At 43.5% G+C, this 20,353-nt stretch overlaps 1 protein-coding gene across 1 annotated transcript in view; it reads right to left on the bottom strand.

The window, feature by feature from the left end:
• Positions 1-2,014: 2,014 nt before the first annotated feature.
• The window catches only part of LOC105981607, a 25,669-nt gene continuing 7,330 nt past the window's right edge, over positions 2,015-20,353 (bottom strand). The window contains exons 2-5 of the mRNA XM_013010819.1: positions 16,068-16,433; positions 6,364-6,711; positions 2,931-3,037; positions 2,015-2,323 (exon numbers count right to left, since the gene is read on the bottom strand). Coding sequence (XP_012866273.1) covers positions 2,243-2,323; positions 2,931-3,037; positions 6,364-6,711; positions 16,068-16,433 — 902 coding nt within the window. The 3' untranslated portion in view covers positions 2,015-2,242. The remainder of the gene's footprint in view (positions 2,324-2,930; positions 3,038-6,363; positions 6,712-16,067; positions 16,434-20,353) is intronic.

The raw sequence follows: 20,353 nt of genomic DNA, 5'->3' as shown, positions 1-20,353 counted from the left end.
TCTCCCAATCCCTGGGCTTTCTATTGATTTTGCTAGCTATGTCCTTTACCATGCAGAAGCTCTGCAATTTCATGCAATCCCATTTGTCCAACCTTTCTTTGATTTGTTGTGTTTCAGGGTCTCTATTAAGAAAATTTCGGCCTGTGCCAAGGAAACCTAGGGTTTCTCCTATTCCGTCCTGTAATGTTTTCAGAGTGTCTGCTTTGACTTCGAGGTCTTTGATCCATTTGGAGTTGGTTCTGGTACAGGCTGAAATATAAGGATCTAGTTTTAGTTTTCTACAAGTAGTTAACCAATTTTGCCAGCACCATTTGCTAAAGAGGCTGTCTTTCTTCCATTCTATTTTTTTAGCTCCCTTATTGAAGATTAGATGGCTATATGTCTGTAGCTTCATTTCTGGGATTTCAATTCTATTCCATTGGTCCTCAGGTCTGTTCTGGTGCTAGTACCAAGCTGTTTTAATTACTATGGCTTTGTAGTAGAGTTTGAAATTTGGTATTGATATTCCTCCAGCACTATTCTTTCTGTTAAGGATCATTTTTGCTATTTGGGGTCTTTTATTGTTCCATATGAATTTTTGGATTGCCTCTTCTATTTCCTTGAAGAATGAGGTTGGAATATTGATAGGTATCGCATTGAATTTGTAGATAGCCTTGGGAAGTATTGCCATTTTCACGATGTTGATCCTTCCAATTAGTGCCAAATTTTGAAGGAAAAATAGGCAGAATAAAAGCTGAGGAATTGCAGAACCAAAGCCAGGTACAGAAGGCTCCTGCCTGTAATCTTAGCTACGGAGAAGCCTGGGGTCTGAGAATTATAGTTTAAAGGTAACTGGAGTAGACAAAGCTGAGACACTGTTGTCAACCAGAAAACTAGCTAGACTTGGAGGTGTGGCTCAAATGGTTTAGCGCCAGCCTTGATCAAAAGAAGCTAAGCGAGAGATGAGGCTCTGAGTTCAAACCCCAGTGCCAGCAAAAAAATAAAGGCAACAACAATGCCAACAAAACCAGAACCAGCATAAACCTTCTTCCTCCCTTCAACCCTGGAATGGGCTCTACCCAATCACCAAGCTTATTTCTAGAGACTCTCATACTCAGCTGCTAAGCGTTCAACAACCAAGCATTCCTATTAATCACTTTTCCTATCCATGGTGTCTTTGGGACTAATGTCTCCTGTTCTGGTTCCCACTAAGTTTCAGAGCCAGCAGTTAGAACAAGGGAAGAAAGGAAAGCAGAGACTACACCTGCTGTTAGGTAATGTACAAAGATAACTCTCTTTACTCCCTTTGATGTCACCCCCCCTACCGAACATCCCATTGTTCTGGAAAGCTACATTCTTCCAAGAGACACATAGTCAGTCTCTACATCATCCCACACTGCTTTCATGTGTCTCTGAGCTCTGTAGAGGGTGGATAATGAATTAATGTGCAAGAGGCCCAGTTTTTGAACCAGATACAACCCAGGTTAAAATCCTGTCATCAGGCACCGGTCCTTTACACCTGTAATCTCAGCTACTCTGGAGGCTGAGATCGGAAGATCATGGTTTGCAAGTCTATGAGAGTCTTATCTCTTGTGAACTACCAAAATGCCAGGAGTGGCAGGAACAGAGCTGTGGTTCAAGAAGTAGAGTACTAGAGTACCAACAAATACAAAAAAGCAAAATTTTTAATCTACCTGTTGCTATTTGAGTCATTTGAGTTCATGATGTGGACATATATTCTTCAGCCTTCTTGACATCTTTATTTGTGTAAATCAACTATTCAGATATGAATTTGACATCCGCTCTTATGCAGCCACAATCTCCTACCTCATTCCTGTTGAGGGTGTGGTCATGTCATCTCCTCCAGTTGGTTAAACTCAGAAAAAAATCACACTCATCCATTCATGTCTATCCGCTACCCAGCCATATTAAATTTACCTCCTCAATTTCTCCACCACAGATCCAAAGACACCTTATCTTACATGAGCATTGCCCTAGGTACACAATCATGCTTCCATAACTGATGGGCCATCCAGAAGTGATGGGTGGGAGCCTCTTAATGTGTTCAGGCTGGGCTCATCTTTCACATCCTGAAGCGATGTTCTGAGTCAGTCCTCAGAGCTGGTTTTATAGCTTCAGTTCAGGAGCAGAAATGCAGTCTAAATTGTGGGGGTGGTGGGTGGGCATCACGTCTCCATACAGATGAGAAACAGAAATCTGGGGGCATCTGGAGCAGAGTCCTTGAAAAGTTCCGGTCTGCTTTTTACCCCAGGTTGGATGTTTTCAAGTGTGAAGATGTCAGTGACCGAGAGTCCTGTTTGGCAGAGTTGGAGGAAGGAGAGCGCTGTGGAGGAGATGTCACATTGAGTCCTCACCTCATTCATGAATTGTCTCCTGAGTGCTCTGATGTTCCTGGTGCTGCTCACTACCGGGCACCTGTCCAGAGAGGACAGGAGCCCCTGGGACAGCACTGTGCCCTTCCCTTAGCTTCCTGCTTGCATGCCCACTCTTTGTCCATTGTGTTGGGTCAAATGGCTCTCTTTTATCCATTCAGCCAGAGGAGGGCCAGCCCTTAATCTGCACACCTGAAACTTTTCACATTGTTTCAAGTTGCATTCTCCTTGTCCCAGGGAGTCCCAGCCTTGAAGGAATCTAGTGATGGCCTCCAAGGGGACTATGGAGTGCTTTGTCCCTCTTCCCACTCTTTGTTCCACCTCCTCCATGCAGCCCCTCAGACCCTGTGGACACCCTTTCCAAACCCTTGACCTCACCCCTCCTGCAGCACTCACACTCACTCTGGAACTGGACACCTCTCAGAAGGCTCCATGAGACTTCTGAGGTGGGGAGGGACTGCTGTCCCCTTTAGACTTCATTGACTCTGACACTGTGTGACAGTGAACTGGTTGCCTGCTGACCCTTCCTTGGCCTGCCTTCCCTCCCTTTCAACTTACCATCTGTTTCCTATGGATGTAGATGGCAGAGACTCCAACTGCCAGCAACACCTTGGAGCTGAAGAGCAGAATTATCAGGAGCACAGCAAGATTAAAATACATCGTACCTGAAAAATCAAGACACAGGAAGAGCCATTAGAGAGCCCCCCGGAGTTATTTCTCCCCAGAGCCAGCACTTGCCCCATCCACAGTGACCTGGGCCTACCACACTCTGAAGACTTTGAACCTGGGCCCTGTCCTGGCTACCCTGGTTCAAGCTGGAGGAAAAAGGAAGAGGAAAGTCTAAAGTCCACTCTCAAAATCTCCTACCTCACAATACTACAAACTGAAGAGCAAAATCAACAGAAAGGGAATAATTTTTTAGAAGTAGCTGAAAGTAGAAAACAGAGAAACAGTGGTCAAGATTACTGAAACATGAAGTTGGGTCATTGAAAAGAGTCATAAAATTGAGATCTTCTAGTAAGACTGATGATGCCCAGGAGAAACAGACACATTATCTCATCAGGATGGAACCAGGGGACCCATGGCTGATCCTAGATAAATCACAGGGATGGTAAGGGTATGTAGTGAGGAATTCTGCATGCAGAAAATTGACCCTGAAGAGTAGACAGTTCATCAAAAAACACAACTCCCTACAATTGGTTCAACCTAATGTAGTTAATGGGAATGGTTCTGTTAATGTCCAAGAAATCCAATTTAAAAGGTGGGAGGATTGATTTTGTTCCATTTTCAGAGGTTTCAGGTCATGTTTCCGGGCTCTGTTGACTCTTGACACCTGGGTAGAGAGCATCCTGGACTTGGAATCCATGTGATATGGGTTACTCAGGATGTGTCATGGGGTTTATTAAGGGAAACAGAGAAAGAGAGAGAGAAAAAAATGTTTCGGGCAAGACGGAGCTTCCTAAACCATGCTCCAGTGACCTAATCCCTCCAATTTGGGCCCCTTTTCCTAAAGTTTCCAGAACCTCCTCAAATGGCATCAGTGGCTAGGGACCATGCATTTGACATAAGAGGAGTACTATGTGGCCCAGAATCTTAAGAGATGCTGAATTCATCATTTTTAACAATTTTGTTTTTTTTGGTGGTTTGAGGGCTTGAACTCAGGGCCTTGGCATTGTCCCTGAGCTCTGTTGCTCAAGGCTAATGTGTTCTACCCCTTTGAACTATAGTACCACTTCTGGTTTTTGAGTGTTTAAGTGGAGATAAGAGTCTTCCCCAGGCCCAAAGTACAAGCCCCATGACCAACCAAAAAAAAAAAAGAAAGAAAGAAAGAAAGAAAGAAAAAAGTCTCAAGGGCTCCTGGGCTGGCTTTGAATGATGATCCTCCAACCTCAGCCTCCTGATTAGCTTTGATTACAGGCATGAATGATGGGCTCCTGGTTTTCAAAGATTTTTTAATACCCAGATACTTTCACAGGAAAATGTTACCATTTAAAGATGAATTAACCCTGATGCCTGTAATCCTAGCTACTCAGGAGGTTGACCTCATAGGAACACAGTTTGAGATCAGCCTTGGCAAGGGAAGTTGTGAGATTCATATTTCCAGCTAACCATCAAAAAGCCAGAAGTGGAACTGTAGCTCAAGTGGTAGAGTGCTCACCTTGAGCATAAAAGCTCAGAGACAGTATCAAGGACTTGAATTCAATCCCAGGAAGGGCATGCACATGTGCATGTGCACAAACACACACACACACACACACACACACACACGAATTAAAACAAAAATTGTTTTTAAATATATATACTGTTATTTACTTGTTTATTTAGTTTGTTAGTTTAATCTCCATACTAGGGCTTAAATTCAGGGTCTGGACACTGTCCCTTAGCCTTTTTGCCCAAGGCTAGTACTCCACTAATCGAGTCACAGCTTCATTTCTAGTTTTTTGCTGATTAATTGAAAACAAGCACCTCACAGACATTTCAGCCCAGGGTGGCTGCAAACCACAATCCTTTGATTTCAGCCTCCTAGGACATAGGATTACAAATGTGAGCTACCACTACCTAGTACTCTCTTTTAGATGTGGAAGAATTATTTTAAATCTTATTAACTATGAGAGTGATATTCTTTTTGTAGGACAATGTCTTTAATCACTTGGTCACTCAACTCTGGACTCTGTTTGCATTGGATGTCCAGCCAGGCCTGAACTCTTAGTGGATGTGATTATGCATCTTCTGTTCATTTCTCTAGCAATGAAATTGTTCTTTGCTTCTTATCTTTACTTTTCCCACAATCAAACCACTGACCCAGCATTGACCCAGAAGATTAGTCTCCCAACACTCATTGTGCTGGGTGGATCCTGGTCTTTTCAAAAAGAGGAAAAGCGCTCTTGTATTCCATGGCAGGGAAATAACACAGAGTGGTTCTAGGAAGGATTGTAGCCAGCCACTGGGGCAGTGAGCACTGGAGGGGAGCATTTCATTCATCAGCACACATCGGCTTTACAGGCTGCTGGTGGCCAGGTCCTCAAGAACCTCAGATGTCCTTTGATAAGCTCGTGTAATCCCCTGTTCTAAGGGCAAGAAGTCATCAACAGCACCCCAACTGTTCCCCAGTCCTAGTTTCCTTGTCTGTGAAACCTTTAACTCATAAGGTGTTTAAAGGTGGCAGAAGCTCAAACAGAAACGTTTCTTTCCATGTTGTGGATATATAGTGAGGGTCCTGGTGGATTTTGATCCATTGGAGACACTGAGGCTCTGTTCTTCTGGTCATACTGAAGCCTGGCTCCTACTGGCATTCAGCAGGGAATCTGAGTCCGTCAGGTGTCTCCTCAGTACAGCTTGTGAAAAAAGACATCAGGAAATCATGACCTGTCCCTCTTTGTCCTGGTGCTGCAGCTTGTCCTCAGAGAAGAGGAGGGACAGGAGGAATGAGGTAAAGCTTGGAGGGAGTAAAGCCTCAGCCTGGGATGCTCCCTGCTCCCCATGGCTTTCAGAGCAAAGCCAGTCCTCAGTGCTGTGGTGTGAAAAGAGAGCTCGGCCGTCAAGCAGGAGTGCTCCCTGAAGACAGCAGGCCTTGCCTGACCTGTGAAGGGAAAGTCAATCACACTGTCTGGCCTTTCTTCATTGGAGCCAAGGGGCTTGGCTGTGGCCCAGGAAGACCAGGGGGTGAAGGTCCCAACTGGACAGCCCTGGAACAGGGAGACCAGGGACTAGATGTCCCCACTGGTCAGCTGTGGGGCAGGGAGACCAGGGAACAGATGTTCTCACTGGCCAGCGATGGTCTAGGAAGACCAGAGGATGAATGTCTCCACTGGCCAGCTGTGGAACCTTGCGGCAGGTCCTGTGCAGACCTGGGCTTCCCTGGCCCACAGAAGGTCATCAGAGCATAAACATGAGCACCACCCCTGCTTCTAGGCTGTTGCTGACAGAACGGAGGGCATTATTCTGGTTATATCGTCTCACTCTAGGGGACACAGGCACCCACACTACTCACCACTCACAGACAGCTCAGTGCCTGGACCAGACTTAAACTCCTGGTCCCCCTCAGTGGCTGTCTTCTGGAACTTCACGCAGTAGTAGGTGCCCGCGTCTGCTGGGGTGATGTTCCTGATGCGGATGGAAAAGTCCATGTTGCCTCTCTGGGTGGGATCTGAAACTGGTGTGACGCGTGTATGGTAGGGCTCTTGGAACTGGAAGATCAACTCTCTGCTTTGTCCTTTCCCCCTGAACCACTGGATGGGTCCCACAGGGCGCAGGGAGGTCACAGTGCAGGGCAGTGTGACCATCTCTCCAGCGGTGACAGACACTAATCTGTATGGCTGTATCACCTGCAGCTCCCCATCTTCAGCTGCTCCGGGGGGAAACACAGCAGTTATTCCTCCTGACAGGACCCTGTGAGGTTCCTCAAAGTTTAATCAACCCTGACTCTCACTAACCAAGAATATAACATGAGCAGAGCACGCAGCCTGTGTAATCAGGATGAAATCTCATATGGGCTAGTAATATAAAGGAGAAACTGAGGTACAGAGAAGAAAATATAATGGGAGAGCTCAGTTTTGAGTCCCCTGCAATACTCATGGTTTCTGTCCACATGGTGTCTTGTACTTCCTGGTCCATGATAGTGGGTGGGTCATGTGAAGAATAAGCATGAAGAAATGAGCATGGGTAGCAGCACAGAGAATGGGCCTGAGAACAAGAGACTCAGGGTCAGCTTCTCTCCTCCCCAGAGTGCCACAGGTACCAGGATGCTTTTTCCCATCAGGCTGGAGTGACAATGGTGCTCAGAACTCCCTGGATAAAGTCATGCCAAACTTGATCAAATATAACCCCACAGACCCAAGATGTAGAATTAGCTCCATCTAGTTCAACTCAGTAATCTGGGAAAACTGAATGTCTACAATCAACAGAATAAATTCACAGCTTTACCTTGTACTACATGCAAAAAATAGCTCAAAATGAATCAAATACCTGAATGACAACACTAAAAATAAAATTAAACTCCACACTCTGAGAAAAGAAAATATAAGTAAACTCAAAACATAAGCACACTCTTTATAACATCAGATTCAGCAATTATTTCTTTCATATGACAACAAAGTCACAAACTTACCACCAGAGGAAAGAATAGAAAAGGATCAAATATTTGCAAAGCATCGATGTCATAGGTGACTGCAATCAAGGAAACATAAAGAGACAGAGACCAGTGGCAAGGCACTGTGATGACCCAGAGAGTTTCAATGGTGCCACCAGTCAACCCACAACCAATGGGACAGAGTTGCAAGACTGTCTCTGTGGCTGCCCAGGCCTCTGGACCTAGTCTGCAAGCTGCAGTATTCTGACACAGAGATTTGCCACTGGGCTGCTGGTCAGTCCATAGCCCATCCCAGGATCAGTAAGCACCCTCTTACTGAGACCCCTCCCCTCTGCCCACAGGAGACCACTACTGGTGGTCACCCACAGAAGCTTGGTCCAGATGACTTCCTCCTGCCCAAGAAGGGACACCACAGTGGAAGAGAATAAAGGGGCCAGAGCCCTTCCTCGCTCCTCCCACTCCACCTACTAGCTTCTAGCAGAAAGCCATCACAATTATGGTGGGTGGGACCAAGGACCCTGCAACCTCCACAACCCTAGCAGCAGGGAAACCTGGCCTGTTTGAAAACAACATAGACAAAATTCCATGCACCAATGGGCGGCTGCCCCTTCTGAACATCTGGCCCATCCCAGAGGCCTGAAGCTACTCTCCCCAGCCTCCAGCAGCAAGCAGGCCCATTTGAGCAGCTGCTGGCAGATCACTCCCCTGGACCCTTGCACACACACACACACACACACTCTCCCCTGGAACCTTGCACATACACACACACTCTCCTGGACCCTTGCACACACACAAACTCACACACACATGCAGAAGCCACCCACCAGGCAACAGCCACCTGAGAGGAAGAACCAAACCAGGGTCAAAGTGCAAACAAACTTCCTTTCTGCTTCCGAAGCATGCACTCATCCCAAGACCTGAATCTGATCTTCCCAGGACTGCTGCATATGGGACTGAGAGCTTTTCAGCTACCCTTGGGCCAAGCACACATCTAGTTGCTTTCTGACCCAGGGACCCAGTGCGGTCTAGTCCATCCGGTATGAGCTAGCCTGGGCCAAGCAAGGGCTGTCATCTCTTGGGTGCAAACAAAGCCAGGCCCTGGCCACAGTTCTGACAATCCCTGAACCCAAATGCATAAATCACAATAAAAGATTACAAGATTCATGAACAATAAAGACAATAAGCCAAATTCAAAAGCCAACAACAATTCAGTGAAGGACCACAGTAAGATTGAAGAAGAGATGGAGGACAAAAGAACCATTAAAGAAATGATGGCAGAAATGGCCAATGAAATAAAGGGAGATGCAAAAACAATTTCAAGAGTACAGAGAGGGCTGGGAAGGTGGTTCAGTGGTAGAGCGCTTGCCTTGCATGCCTGAGGCCCTGGGTTCGATTCCTCAGCACCACAAGCGGAAGTGGCACTGTGGCTCAGGTGGTAGAACTCTAGCCTTGAGCTGAAGAGCTGAGGGACAGTGCCCAGGCCCAGAGCTCAGGCCCCACGACTGGACCCCCCCCCAAAAAAGAAAAAAATGACAAAGAAAATCCAGAACTCCCAAAAAGAAATGGAGACCAAATAGACACACTATACACCTCATTAAGATAAAATTAACACTATGAGAATTGGTCTCAGAAGCATAAAAGGTTCAATTTCCACAATGCAAACCACATAGGTAACAGAATAAGTGAAATGGAAAATAGACAATGAGGAGTTGAGGATAAAACAGTGGAGCCAGAACAGAAAGCCAAAGGTATGGGAAAAACACTCAGAACTACCAAAAAGAAATACAAGGGGCTGGGAAGGTGGCTCAGTGGTAGAGCACTTGCCTTGCATGCCTGAAGCCCTGGGTTCGATTCCTCAGCACCACATAAGCAAAAAGAAAAAAGCTGGAAGTGGCGCTGTGGCTCAAGTGGTAGAGCGCTAGCCTTGAGCTGAAGAGCTAAGGGACAGCGCCCAGGCCCAGAGTTCAGGCCCCACGACTGGACCCCCCACCCCCAAAAAAAAAGAAATCCAAGAATTTACAGACTCAGCTAAGAAATCAAATTAATGCATAATTGGGATCGGCAAGGGGAAAGAATTTAATAGTAAAGGCATCGAAAATCTATTCAGTAAAATAATAATGGAGAACTTTCCCAATCTTAAGAGATAAAATCTCACCTAACAGAAGCATATAGAATTCCTAGTAGACAGGATTAAAAAAAAAAAACAACCACTTTTTGGGCTGGGAAGGTGGCTGTGGTAGAGAGCTTGCCTTGCATACATGAGGCCCTGGGTTCGATTCCTCAGCACCACATAAGCAGAAAAAAAAGCCAGAAGTGGCTCTGTGGCTCAAGTGGTAGAGCACTAGCCTTGAGCTGAAGAGCTGAGGGACAGTGCCCAGGCCCAGAGTTCAGGCCCCACGACCGGATCCCTCCCCCTCAAAAAAAGAAACACTTCTTGATACATCATAGTGAAAATATTAGATTTGTAATAGCAAGGAATTGCTTTTAAAGGCTGAAAAATCAAAGAAGGAGCTATATTATAATGGAATGAAAATCAGAATCACTACAGACCTCTGTACACAAATCTTCAATGCAAGAAGATCCTGTAATGCTATAACCCAAACCCTGAAGACCAACAACTGCCAATCCAAACTGGTAGATCCAGTGAAGGTATCATTTACATTTGATGGTGAAACCAAAATCTTCCATTAGAAACAAAAATTAAAGGAATTCATGAAAACTAAACGAGCATTACAAAGAATACTAAAGGGAGGAATACAATCTGAAGAAAACCATCAAAATCAGGGAAACACATCAGACAAAAATTACTAGAAGACCAATTTAGTAAGCACAGGAAGAGGAAAGAAACAAAATACAGGAAATCAAGAAAATATCAGGAAATAACACATCTCCCTATGCTAACCCTAAACATTAACGGATTCAATTCTCCAATCTAAAGAAAAAGGACAGCAGATTGGTTCCAAATAAATATCCATCCATTTGTTGCCTCCAAGAGACCCATCTCACAAAGATAAAAATCAATTCTGAGCCGGGCATTGGTGGTTCACACCTGGAATCCTAGCTACTCAGGAAGCTGAGATCTGGGGATCATGGTTCAAAGCCAGCCCGGGCAGGAAAGTCCATGAGACTCTTATCTTCAGTAAGCCACTCAGAAAACCGGAAGTGGCTCTGTGGTTCAAGTGGTAGAGCACTCGCCTTGAGCTGAAGAGCTGAGGGACAGCACCCAGGCCCAGAGTTCAAGCCCCATGACCAAAAGTACAAAAAACAAAAAACAAATTCTGAGTGAAGGGATAGAAAAAGGTCTTCCATGCAAATGCTCCCTGCAAGAAGGCAGGAGTAGCCGTATTGATATCTAATAAAATAGACTTTTCATTAAAATCAGTACAGAGACAGAGAACATCATTACCTATTAGTAAAAGGAATGATCCAGGAAGAGGAAATCAGAGTGGTCAATATCTATGCACCAAACAATGGCTCACCTAAATACATTAAACAAATACAGAACAAGATAGACCCAAAGACAATAGTGAGAGATTTTAATACCTCACCAAATAAACGCTAAGCCAAGAAGCCTCTGAACTAAATAACACCATAACCCAAATGGACTTAATAGGCTTCTACAGAGTATTCTCACCCAACAATAACCCAATACATATTCTTCTCAGCAGCCATGGAACATTCTCCAAAATAGATCATATCATAGTACACATAAAGAACCGAAGCAAATACAAGAGGATTGATATAAGTCCTTGCATCCTCTCTGACCACAGTGGAATCAAATTAATTCTTAACAACAAAATAGACTGCAGAAATCACTCGCACATGGTGGCTAAATAACACACAAAAGAAATTAAGGAAGAAATTAGGAAGTTCTTACAATTTAATGAAAACAAAAACACATTGTAATGGAACCCCTGGAGTACAGCAAAAGCAGTACTGAGGGGAAAGTCCATAGCCCTAAGTGCACACATAAAGAAAACAGAAACATCTCAAATAAATAACTTCGTGATGCAATTACAACTGCGAGAAAAACAAAAAAATCAAATTTAAAACTAGTAGATGGAAAGAGATAGCAAAGATTAGGGCAGAAATCAATAAAACAGAAACTAAAAAACTATACATAGAATTAATGAAACAAATAGCTGGTTCTTTAAAATAATTAATAAAATGTAGAATTTGGCGATCATTAATGGTAACATGAAGTGGTATAATAAAGAAACTCCAATAACAAAAAATTTAATAAAATTGGCAGACCACTTGCGGGATTAATGAAAAAGAGAAGAGAGGAAATTCAAATCAACGAGATCAGAGATGCCACAGGAAATATTACAACATCCAAGAAATCCAAATGATTCAAAACCTATACTCACTAAAGAAGGAAAACCTAGCAGACATGGATGAATTTTTAGAAACAAAGAAGTTGCCTAAACTGAACCAAGAAGATAAAAACCAGCTAAACAAACCAATAACATACAACCAGATAGAGGAAATAATCAGAAGTCTTTTAGTAAAGAAAAGCCCAGGCCCAGATGGACTTGCTGCTGAATTCTATTAGACTTTTAAAGATGAGCTAATACCAACACTCTTCAAGCTTTTCCATGAAATAGAAGCAGAGGAAACAAACCCAAACTCATTTTATGAAGCCAATATTACACTAACCCCCAAACCAGGTAAGGATCCAACAAAAAAAAGAGAACTACAGACCAATTTGTCTGATGAACACAGATGGAAAGCTCTTCAATAAAATATTTCCCAACAGAACCCAGAAGCAAATCTTAAAAATCATACATTATGAAGTGGTGCTGTGGCTCAAGTGGTAAAGTGCTTGTCTTGAACTGAAGAGCTGAGGGACAGTGTCCAGGCCAAGTTCAAGCCCACAAGCAAAAAAAAAAATCATACATTATGACCAAGTAGGCTGAGGGGGTGGGGATGGGAGGGCAATGATGGTAAGGGGAAACAGAGGAGGAGGCATCAATGCTTGATAAGAAATGTATTCATTACCTTGTTCGTGTAATTACAGCCCCTCTGTATGGTATTTTCATAATAAAAAAACTTATTAATAAAAAAATGACCAAGTAGGCTTCATCCCACAGATGCAAGGCTTGTTTAACATATGCAAATCAATAAATGTAATTCACCATATCAACACAGCCAAAGACAAGAACCACATAATCATCTCAATAGGTGCCAAAAAAAACCCTTCAACAAAATACAACACCCATTCACAGAGAAACTAGGAATATAAGGAACATTCCTTAAAACAATAAAGGTTTTATATGACAGACAAACAGTCAACATCATACGAAATGGGGAAAAACTAAAGCTATTTCCCAAAAGCCTGAAACAAGACAAGGATGTCCACTCTCTTCTCTCCTCTTCAATATAGTTCTGGAACTCTTCGCCAGAGCAATAAGGCAAGAAAAAGGCATAAAAGGGATCCGCATACAGAAAGAAAAAATTAAAATATCCTAACTTGCAGATGGCATGATCTTATACCTAAAGGACCCAAAAAGCTCCACCCCCAAACTCATAAAGCTGATTAACCACTTTGGAAAAGTAGCAGGATACAAAATTAATCCACAAAAAGCAGTAGTCTTTCTGTTTGCCAACAATGTACAAGCAGAAAGAGAAATCATAAAAAAAATCCCATTTGCAATGGTCTCAAAAAACATACCTAGGAATTAACCTAACCAAAGATGTAAAAGATCTTTATAGCAAAAACTATAAAAATCTAAAGAAAGAAATCAAAGAGGACATCAGGAAATGGAAAGACCTTCCATGTTCATGGATAGGCAGAATCAATATTGTGAAAATGGCAATGCTGCCAAAAATGATCAACAAATTCAATGCAATCCCCATCAAAGTTGCAATGACATTCTTTACCAAGACAGAGAAAACCATCCAAAAATACATATGGAACAACAAAAGACCTAGAATAGCTAAAGCAATTCTAGGCAAAGAAAAAAAAGCAATGGGGCAATATCACAATACCAGATTTCAAGCTCTACTATAGAGCCATAATAACAAAAACAGCTTGGTATTGGCATAAAAATAGACCCAAAAGATCAATGGAACAGATTAGAAGACCCAGAAATAACAGTGGGATTACCTTTACATACATCAGGTAATAAGTTCATTTCCTTTTGCCTAGTGTCATCTGTTCCCTCATTCTCTTCCCTTCTCTTGCTCATCTTCACCCACGAGTGGCATAGTTCACTTTCATCAATATCTCATGCAGCCAATGTGTTTCACTGCTGCACTTTTCACCTCTTTTCTCAGATTCGGTGTCCTCCCCCGGCCCTCCCACAGATGTGCATATGAATACACAATAAGGTAAAGAATGCAAAGTCATCAGAGACAAAAAAAAATTTAAGAAAAAGGTGCTTTGTTGCCATATCTTTGAAGTTCGTTGCAGTATGTATATTATTTTAAAATATGGTGCTGTAACAGAGTTTGAAATCTGGTATTCAGGCTAGAAGAAAGAAACCTAGAAACCTAGGAGGCTGTGGGTGTAGCCAATGGTAAATTATGGTTTAACATGAGTGAGGCTCTAGATTCAATGTCCAGCTGAGAAGCTAAAAGAGCGAAGGAATGAGAAAGAGAGAGGATAGAGAGAAAAAAGGAGAAAAAGAAGGCAGGAATGGAGGAAAAAAGTAGGAAAGAAAGGGAGGATAAAAGAAAGAAAAGAAAGGAGACATGAAAGGGAGTGGGGGAGGCATAGAAGGATGAAGGAGGGAAGGAAATGATAAGAGGAATAAACGTGCAATATGGGCCTGAGTTCCCATTTCAGTGTATCCACGGACACAACATAGGTGACAATAGAAAATTTACACTCTCTGCCTCAGTTTCCCAATCTGGAAATTGGATAATATCACAGGAATGAGTTGAGGAGAATGATCCTGAGCCCCAAGAAGCTCATGAAGATCAGAGTACTGGCCTTTCCCAGGGGCTCATCTCATGAAGTTTTTTCTTTCTTTTAAATTTATTTGTTATTATACAGATGATGTCCAGAGGGGTTACAGTTATATAAGTCACATGAAGAGTATATTTCTTTTTGGACAATGTCACCCTGTCCCTTCCTCTCTTCCAGTTTTTCCCTCCTATCCCCACCCAAAAGTTGTATAGTTGATTGTCAACATAGTGTCTAGTGAGTATCACTGTTTCATTTGCTCACCCTTTGTCCCACCATTTCTGCGCCTCACTTACCCTCCAAAAATCTACAAGTAAACACAATGTATCGTAAAAAGAAAAAATATACTGGGATATGAAAAATTATACTGTCCTACATATATACTCTCTATATACTCTATAAGCCAAAGGAGGATATTTTAGGAGAGGATCATATAGGTGCAATAGCTATGTGCATCTGACCACATAAAACAATATTTATCGGGCTCAGAAGGTGGCTCATTGGTAGAGCGCTTGCCTTGCATGCATGAGGCCCTGGGTTTGATTCCTCAACACCACATAAGCAGAAAAAGCCGGGAGTGGTGCTGTGGCTCAAATGCTAGGGAGCTAGCCTTGAGCTAAAGAGCTGAGAGACAGCGCCCAGGCCCAGTGTTCAGGCCCCATGACTGCAAAATAATAATAATAACTTTTAAAAGCTTTATTTATTAACATGAACTGCAAGAATTGGAAACAAGAATTTTTTTCTCTTTCTTGCTGTTTTCGTTTTCAATTGTCTGGTTGGTTGATTCGCCGTGTGTTGAGACTTGCTCCTCTGAGATGATGTCTAGCATGAGCTATGAATATGGCTTGGGACTCTGATTCTAGTTCTGGTCCTGACCATGTCTGGGATTTGGCTCTCACCTGTGAAAAGGGGTTAGGATGGGTGGTGGATGGTCTATGTGTGCAGAGAATCATGGGGTCAGGAGGTAGATAGAAAACCCTGGACCAGACAAGAAACCCTCACTGCTCCCTCACCTGAGTCTCCATGTGACCCACAGGAGAACTGAGCCTGGGTGAATGACCCAGCTCTGCCAAGAGCTTCAGCACCTGTGAGAGCAAGTGCCTAATCCAGGGTGAGGACACAGAGCCAGGGCAGAGGCTCAACCTCACAGCCCCTCCCTCCAGGGCAGGCATTCAGCAGAGAACCTGACCCTCAGGAGTCTCCTCAGTGGTGCCACTGAAGAAGACATCAGGAAATCAGGCCCTGCCCCTCACCTCCCTGGCCACAGTGGTCCTCATGGGACAGACCAGAGTGACCAGGCACAGCTTGACTGCTCCCTGCTTCTCCATGCATTTCAGAACAGAGCCTGGCACACAGTAAGTCCTCAGGGCTGTGGCATGAAAAGAGACCTGGGCCACCAAGCAGAATGCTCTGGGGAAGCAGGGAGCCAACTCTGACCTGTCTCATCTTTCTTCTTTGGATCCAAGGGACTTAGCTGTGCAGCAGGAAGACCAGAGAAGAGAGAGGTCCCCACTGGCCAGCTGTGGAACACTGCAGCAGGTCCTGTGCAGACCTGTGCTTCACTGGCCCACAGAGGGAAGACCAGCACATGAACACCACCGCCCAGTACCACCCCTGCTTCTAGGCTGCTGCTCACAGAACTGAGGGTGTCATTCTGCACATACTGTCACACTCTAGGAGACAAAAGAAGCCGCACTGTACTCACCAATCACAGACAGCTCAGTGCCTGGTCCAGACTTAAACTCCTTGTCCCCCTCAGTGGCTGTCTTCTGGAACTTCACGCAGTAGTAGGTGCCCGCATCTGCTGGAGTGATGTTCCTGATGCGGATGGAAAAGTCCACGTTGTCTCTCTGTGTGGGATCTGAAACTATTATGATGCGTGGGTTGTGTTGTTCTTTGAAATGGATGATCAGGTCCTGTCTTGGTCCTTTCCCCCTGAACCACTGGATGGGCCCCACAGGGAGCATGGAGGTCACAGTGCAGCGCAGCATGGCCGTCTCTCCAGCGGCGACAGACACCGCCCTGTCAGGCTGGATCACCTGCAGCTCAGCTGCAGCAGTTCCTGGAGGACACACAGAAGTTATTCATCCTAATGGGACTCTGTGAAGTTCCTCAAAATTTAATCAACTCTGATTCTCACTGACTGAGTGTATAACATGAGCTTGTCACGCTGCCTATGTGGCCAGGGTGAACTTTCACAGGAGCTTGTAATACAAAGGAGAAACTGAGGCACAGAGAGGGCTATACACATGGGAGAGCTCAGCTTTGAGTCCCTGAGTCCTCTGCAGGACTCATGGTTTCTGTCCACATGCTACATTGTACTTCCTGTCCATGATAGTGGGTGGGTCCTGTGACTCCTGGGGGCCATGAAGAAATGAGCATGGGTGACAGCCCAGAATGGTCTGAGAGCAGGAGACTCAGGGTCAGCCTCCTCCTCCCCAGAGCAACACAGTCTAGACTGACAGTGGTGGTCAGAACTCCCAATGCAATGTCACGCCAAATGTGATGAAACATAACCCCACAGACCCAAGATGCAGAAGGAACTCCATATAGTTCAATTCAATTATCTGGGAAAAGTAAATGTCTACAAGCAAGAGGATGAATTGGAGCCTTGTCTTGTATTTCATGCAACAATTAGTTGAAAATGAATCAAAATCCTAAATGTAACCTCTAAAACGAAAAAATACCCCTAACTCTGAAAAAAGATAACAAGTAAACGCAAAATGCAAGTAAATTCTTTATCGTATAAGATTTGGTAACTATTTCTTTCACATCAGAAAAAAGTGATAAACATGAATAAATTCATATGTTGTGCTTAAAAACAGATGAGAGAATAGAAAAGGAGAAAATATTTGCCAAATATCTATGTCAACAGTGACTGCTACCAAGAATATATAGAGAATTCCTACAACTGAATGACAAAATAACTCACACTTCACTTCTAAAAGAACAAGCACAGGAGCGTATGTTTCTCTATAGAGCAGTCAATCTCTATAGAGCAGTCAATGAGCACATGGAAAGATGCTAGACAAATCTACTTGCTGGGCCAGTTCATGACAATAAGAAGCCATTCCCATCTCTTAGAATCGTTATTACCAAGACAAAGGCAAAATGAAACAATAACCAGAAAATGATAAGTGTTGACAAGGGTGTAGAGCAACTGGAATCTTTTGGCCTTCTTGGTGGGAAAGTAAAGAAAGCAGTGTGGCTGCTGTGGAAACCAGTGGTAGTGCTGAGAAACTCTAAACAGAGAATTACCCAGTGGTGTAATAATTCTACTCTTAGGCAGATACTCCACAAGTTCAAAGCAGGGATCTGAACTAATCTTCATAAATAAATTATATTCACAATTGGGAAAAGACTGAAATAGCTCAAATGTTTTTCTACAGGTGAATGGATGGGCATTGGTAATAGAATATTACTCAGGCCTAACAGAAAATTAATTCTAATATGTCCTTCATGGATGAACCTTGAAAATATCATGGTAAGTAAAATAAATGAGACAAAAAGACAATATAGGTCTGGTTACATCTCACATAGACAAATTCACAAAGACAGAATGTGCAGAGGCTAGCAGGCCTGAGGGGAAGGAAGTTGATACATATGTGTGCAGAACTCAGTTTGGATATTGTTTCAGAAATGGGAAATGGGTGTGATGGTTATACAATATAGTGAATGTGGTCGATGTCATTGACTTGAAATCCTGACATGGCAACTTTTGTGTACAGTGTAGTTTTAAAACATTTAATATCAGTACACGTTAAGTGTACAAAAGGGGCTTCATCATAACATGTCCATACATGGGTACAACACACCCAACCAAACCCTGGAGTTTCTTCCACCTCTATGAGTGTTCCTCTTCGACATGTACCCAAATAATCTGAGCTCTTTCTCCTTGCTCTACTTGCTGTTGTCCTTTGCAAAACCACCCTTTGTGTGTGGATATAGGCACTGGCTGTCTCCTACTCCTTCTGCATGTTCTGGTGACTTCTGTCTGTCCTGTGATGGTCTGTGTTCAACCAAGCGCTAGAATAATCCTTTAAAAACTCATCTCAAGCTGAGCAGAGGTGACTCAGACCTGTGATTCTAGCTACTCAGTAGGCTGAGATCTGAGGATCATAGTCCAAAGGCAGCTCAGGAAGGAAAGCCTATGATACCTTATTTCGAATGAACTATAACAAATGCTTGAGACAAATCTATGTATCAAGTAAAAAAGAGTTGTCATGGCTTATGGCTTCAGAGTTCAAGATAGTTTCCATTCAGGATCAGTTGGCAGTTGGCCCTGTTACTTTGGGGCATATGGAGTGTCAGCACCTCATAGTCAGGAGGATGTGAGGGTCCAAAGCCTGATCATCTCAAGAATGGAGATTGAGACAGAAAGGGAAGAGACCAGGGTCCCTCCTCCTCCTTCAAGGATGTGTCCCCACCATGATCTGAGGACTCCCACTGGCTTCAACTCTTAAAGGTCCACAGCCTTCCAGTGGGGCCACTCAGGAGACCAAGCCTTTAACACATGGCAGATGAGAGGAGATTTCAGATCCAAAGTATAGCAGAGGTAGATACTGCAGGCAGGCGCCTCTGTGTCTTTACCTCCTCCTTCCTACTCACCTCTACCTTAGTAGATGGACACTAGCACACACACACACACACACACACACACACACACAGAGTCACAAATATCTGTAATAGGTGATCTGCTATGCTAGTATGTAAGGTTTTATCAAGAGTTCAATGAAACTATATTTTGAAAGTCAAAATATTTCACATGTAGAAAAAACATCCATCACTGTGACCCATGAGAACAGCAATGGGTTTTAACGTTGGTCCTTTCTGAGTTGTGCAACTGGCAGTGATCACACTGGGGTTTGCCTCCCTGCCTTCCTCCCTGCGATTCACCTCCACTGAAAGGCAGAGTGATATAACATGGCTAGAAGAAAGAAATCTGGAATCTAGGAGGGTGTGGGTGTAGCTAGTGGTAGGGTATGAGTTAACGTGAGTGAGGCCCTTTGTTCAATGTCCAGCTGAGAAGCTGAGGGGGAAGGGGAGGAAGGGAGAGAAATAAGATCAAAAAGAGGGAAGAAGAGAAGAAAAAAGATGGAAGATAGGGAGGAAGGAAGATAAAAAGAAAGGAGTGATGATAAAATTGTGGGAAGAAGGGATGGCAGGATGAAGGAAAGAAGGAAAGAAAGATAATGGAAGGAAAGGACAAGAGAAATAAACCTGTGTAATATGGGCCTGAATTTTAATCTCAGTGTCTCCACTGACCAAGGTAGTTGGCAAAGGACAATTTCCACTCTCTGCCTCAGTTTCCCCATGTGGAAATAATAAGAGTAGCTATCACAGGAATGAGTTGAGGACAGTGATCCTGAGCCCCAGGAAGCTCATGAAGATCACAGTGCTGGCCCTTCTCAGTGATCATCTCATGAAGTTTTTTCTTTCCTTTTTTAAAAAATAATTTTTTTGTGAAAATACTGTACAGAGGGGTTACAGTTACATGCGGAAGGTAATGACTGCATTTCCTATCAAGCACTGTTGCGTCCTCCTTTGTTTTTCCCCTACTATCCCTTTTTTTCTTCCTTTTAAATTTATTTATTGTTATTATAAAGATGATGTCCAGAGGGGTTACAGTTATATAAGTCACATGAAGAGTATATTCCTTTTTGGACAATGTCACCCTGTCCCTTCCTCTCTTCTAGTTTTTCCCTCTTATCCCCACCCAAAAGTTGTATAGTTGATTGTCAACATAGTGTCTAGTGAGTATCACTGTTTCATTTGCTCACCCTTTGTCCCACCATTTCTGCGCCTCACTTACCCTCCAAAAATCTACAAGTAAACACAATGCATCGTAAAAAGAAAAAATATACTGGGATATGAAAAATTATACTACCCTACATATATACTCCCTATATACTCTATAAGCCAAAGGAGGATATTTTAGGAGAGGATCACTTAGGTGCAATAGCTATGTGCATCTGACCACAT

This window comes from Dipodomys ordii, unplaced genomic scaffold, assembly GCF_000151885.1.
Source record: "Dipodomys ordii isolate 6190 unplaced genomic scaffold, Dord_2.0 Scaffold13, whole genome shotgun sequence".
Classification (NCBI taxonomy): domain Eukaryota; kingdom Metazoa; phylum Chordata; class Mammalia; order Rodentia; family Heteromyidae; genus Dipodomys; species Dipodomys ordii.
Note: the sequence above shows the minus strand (reverse complement) of the source record. Positions and strands in the feature narration are given on the sequence as shown.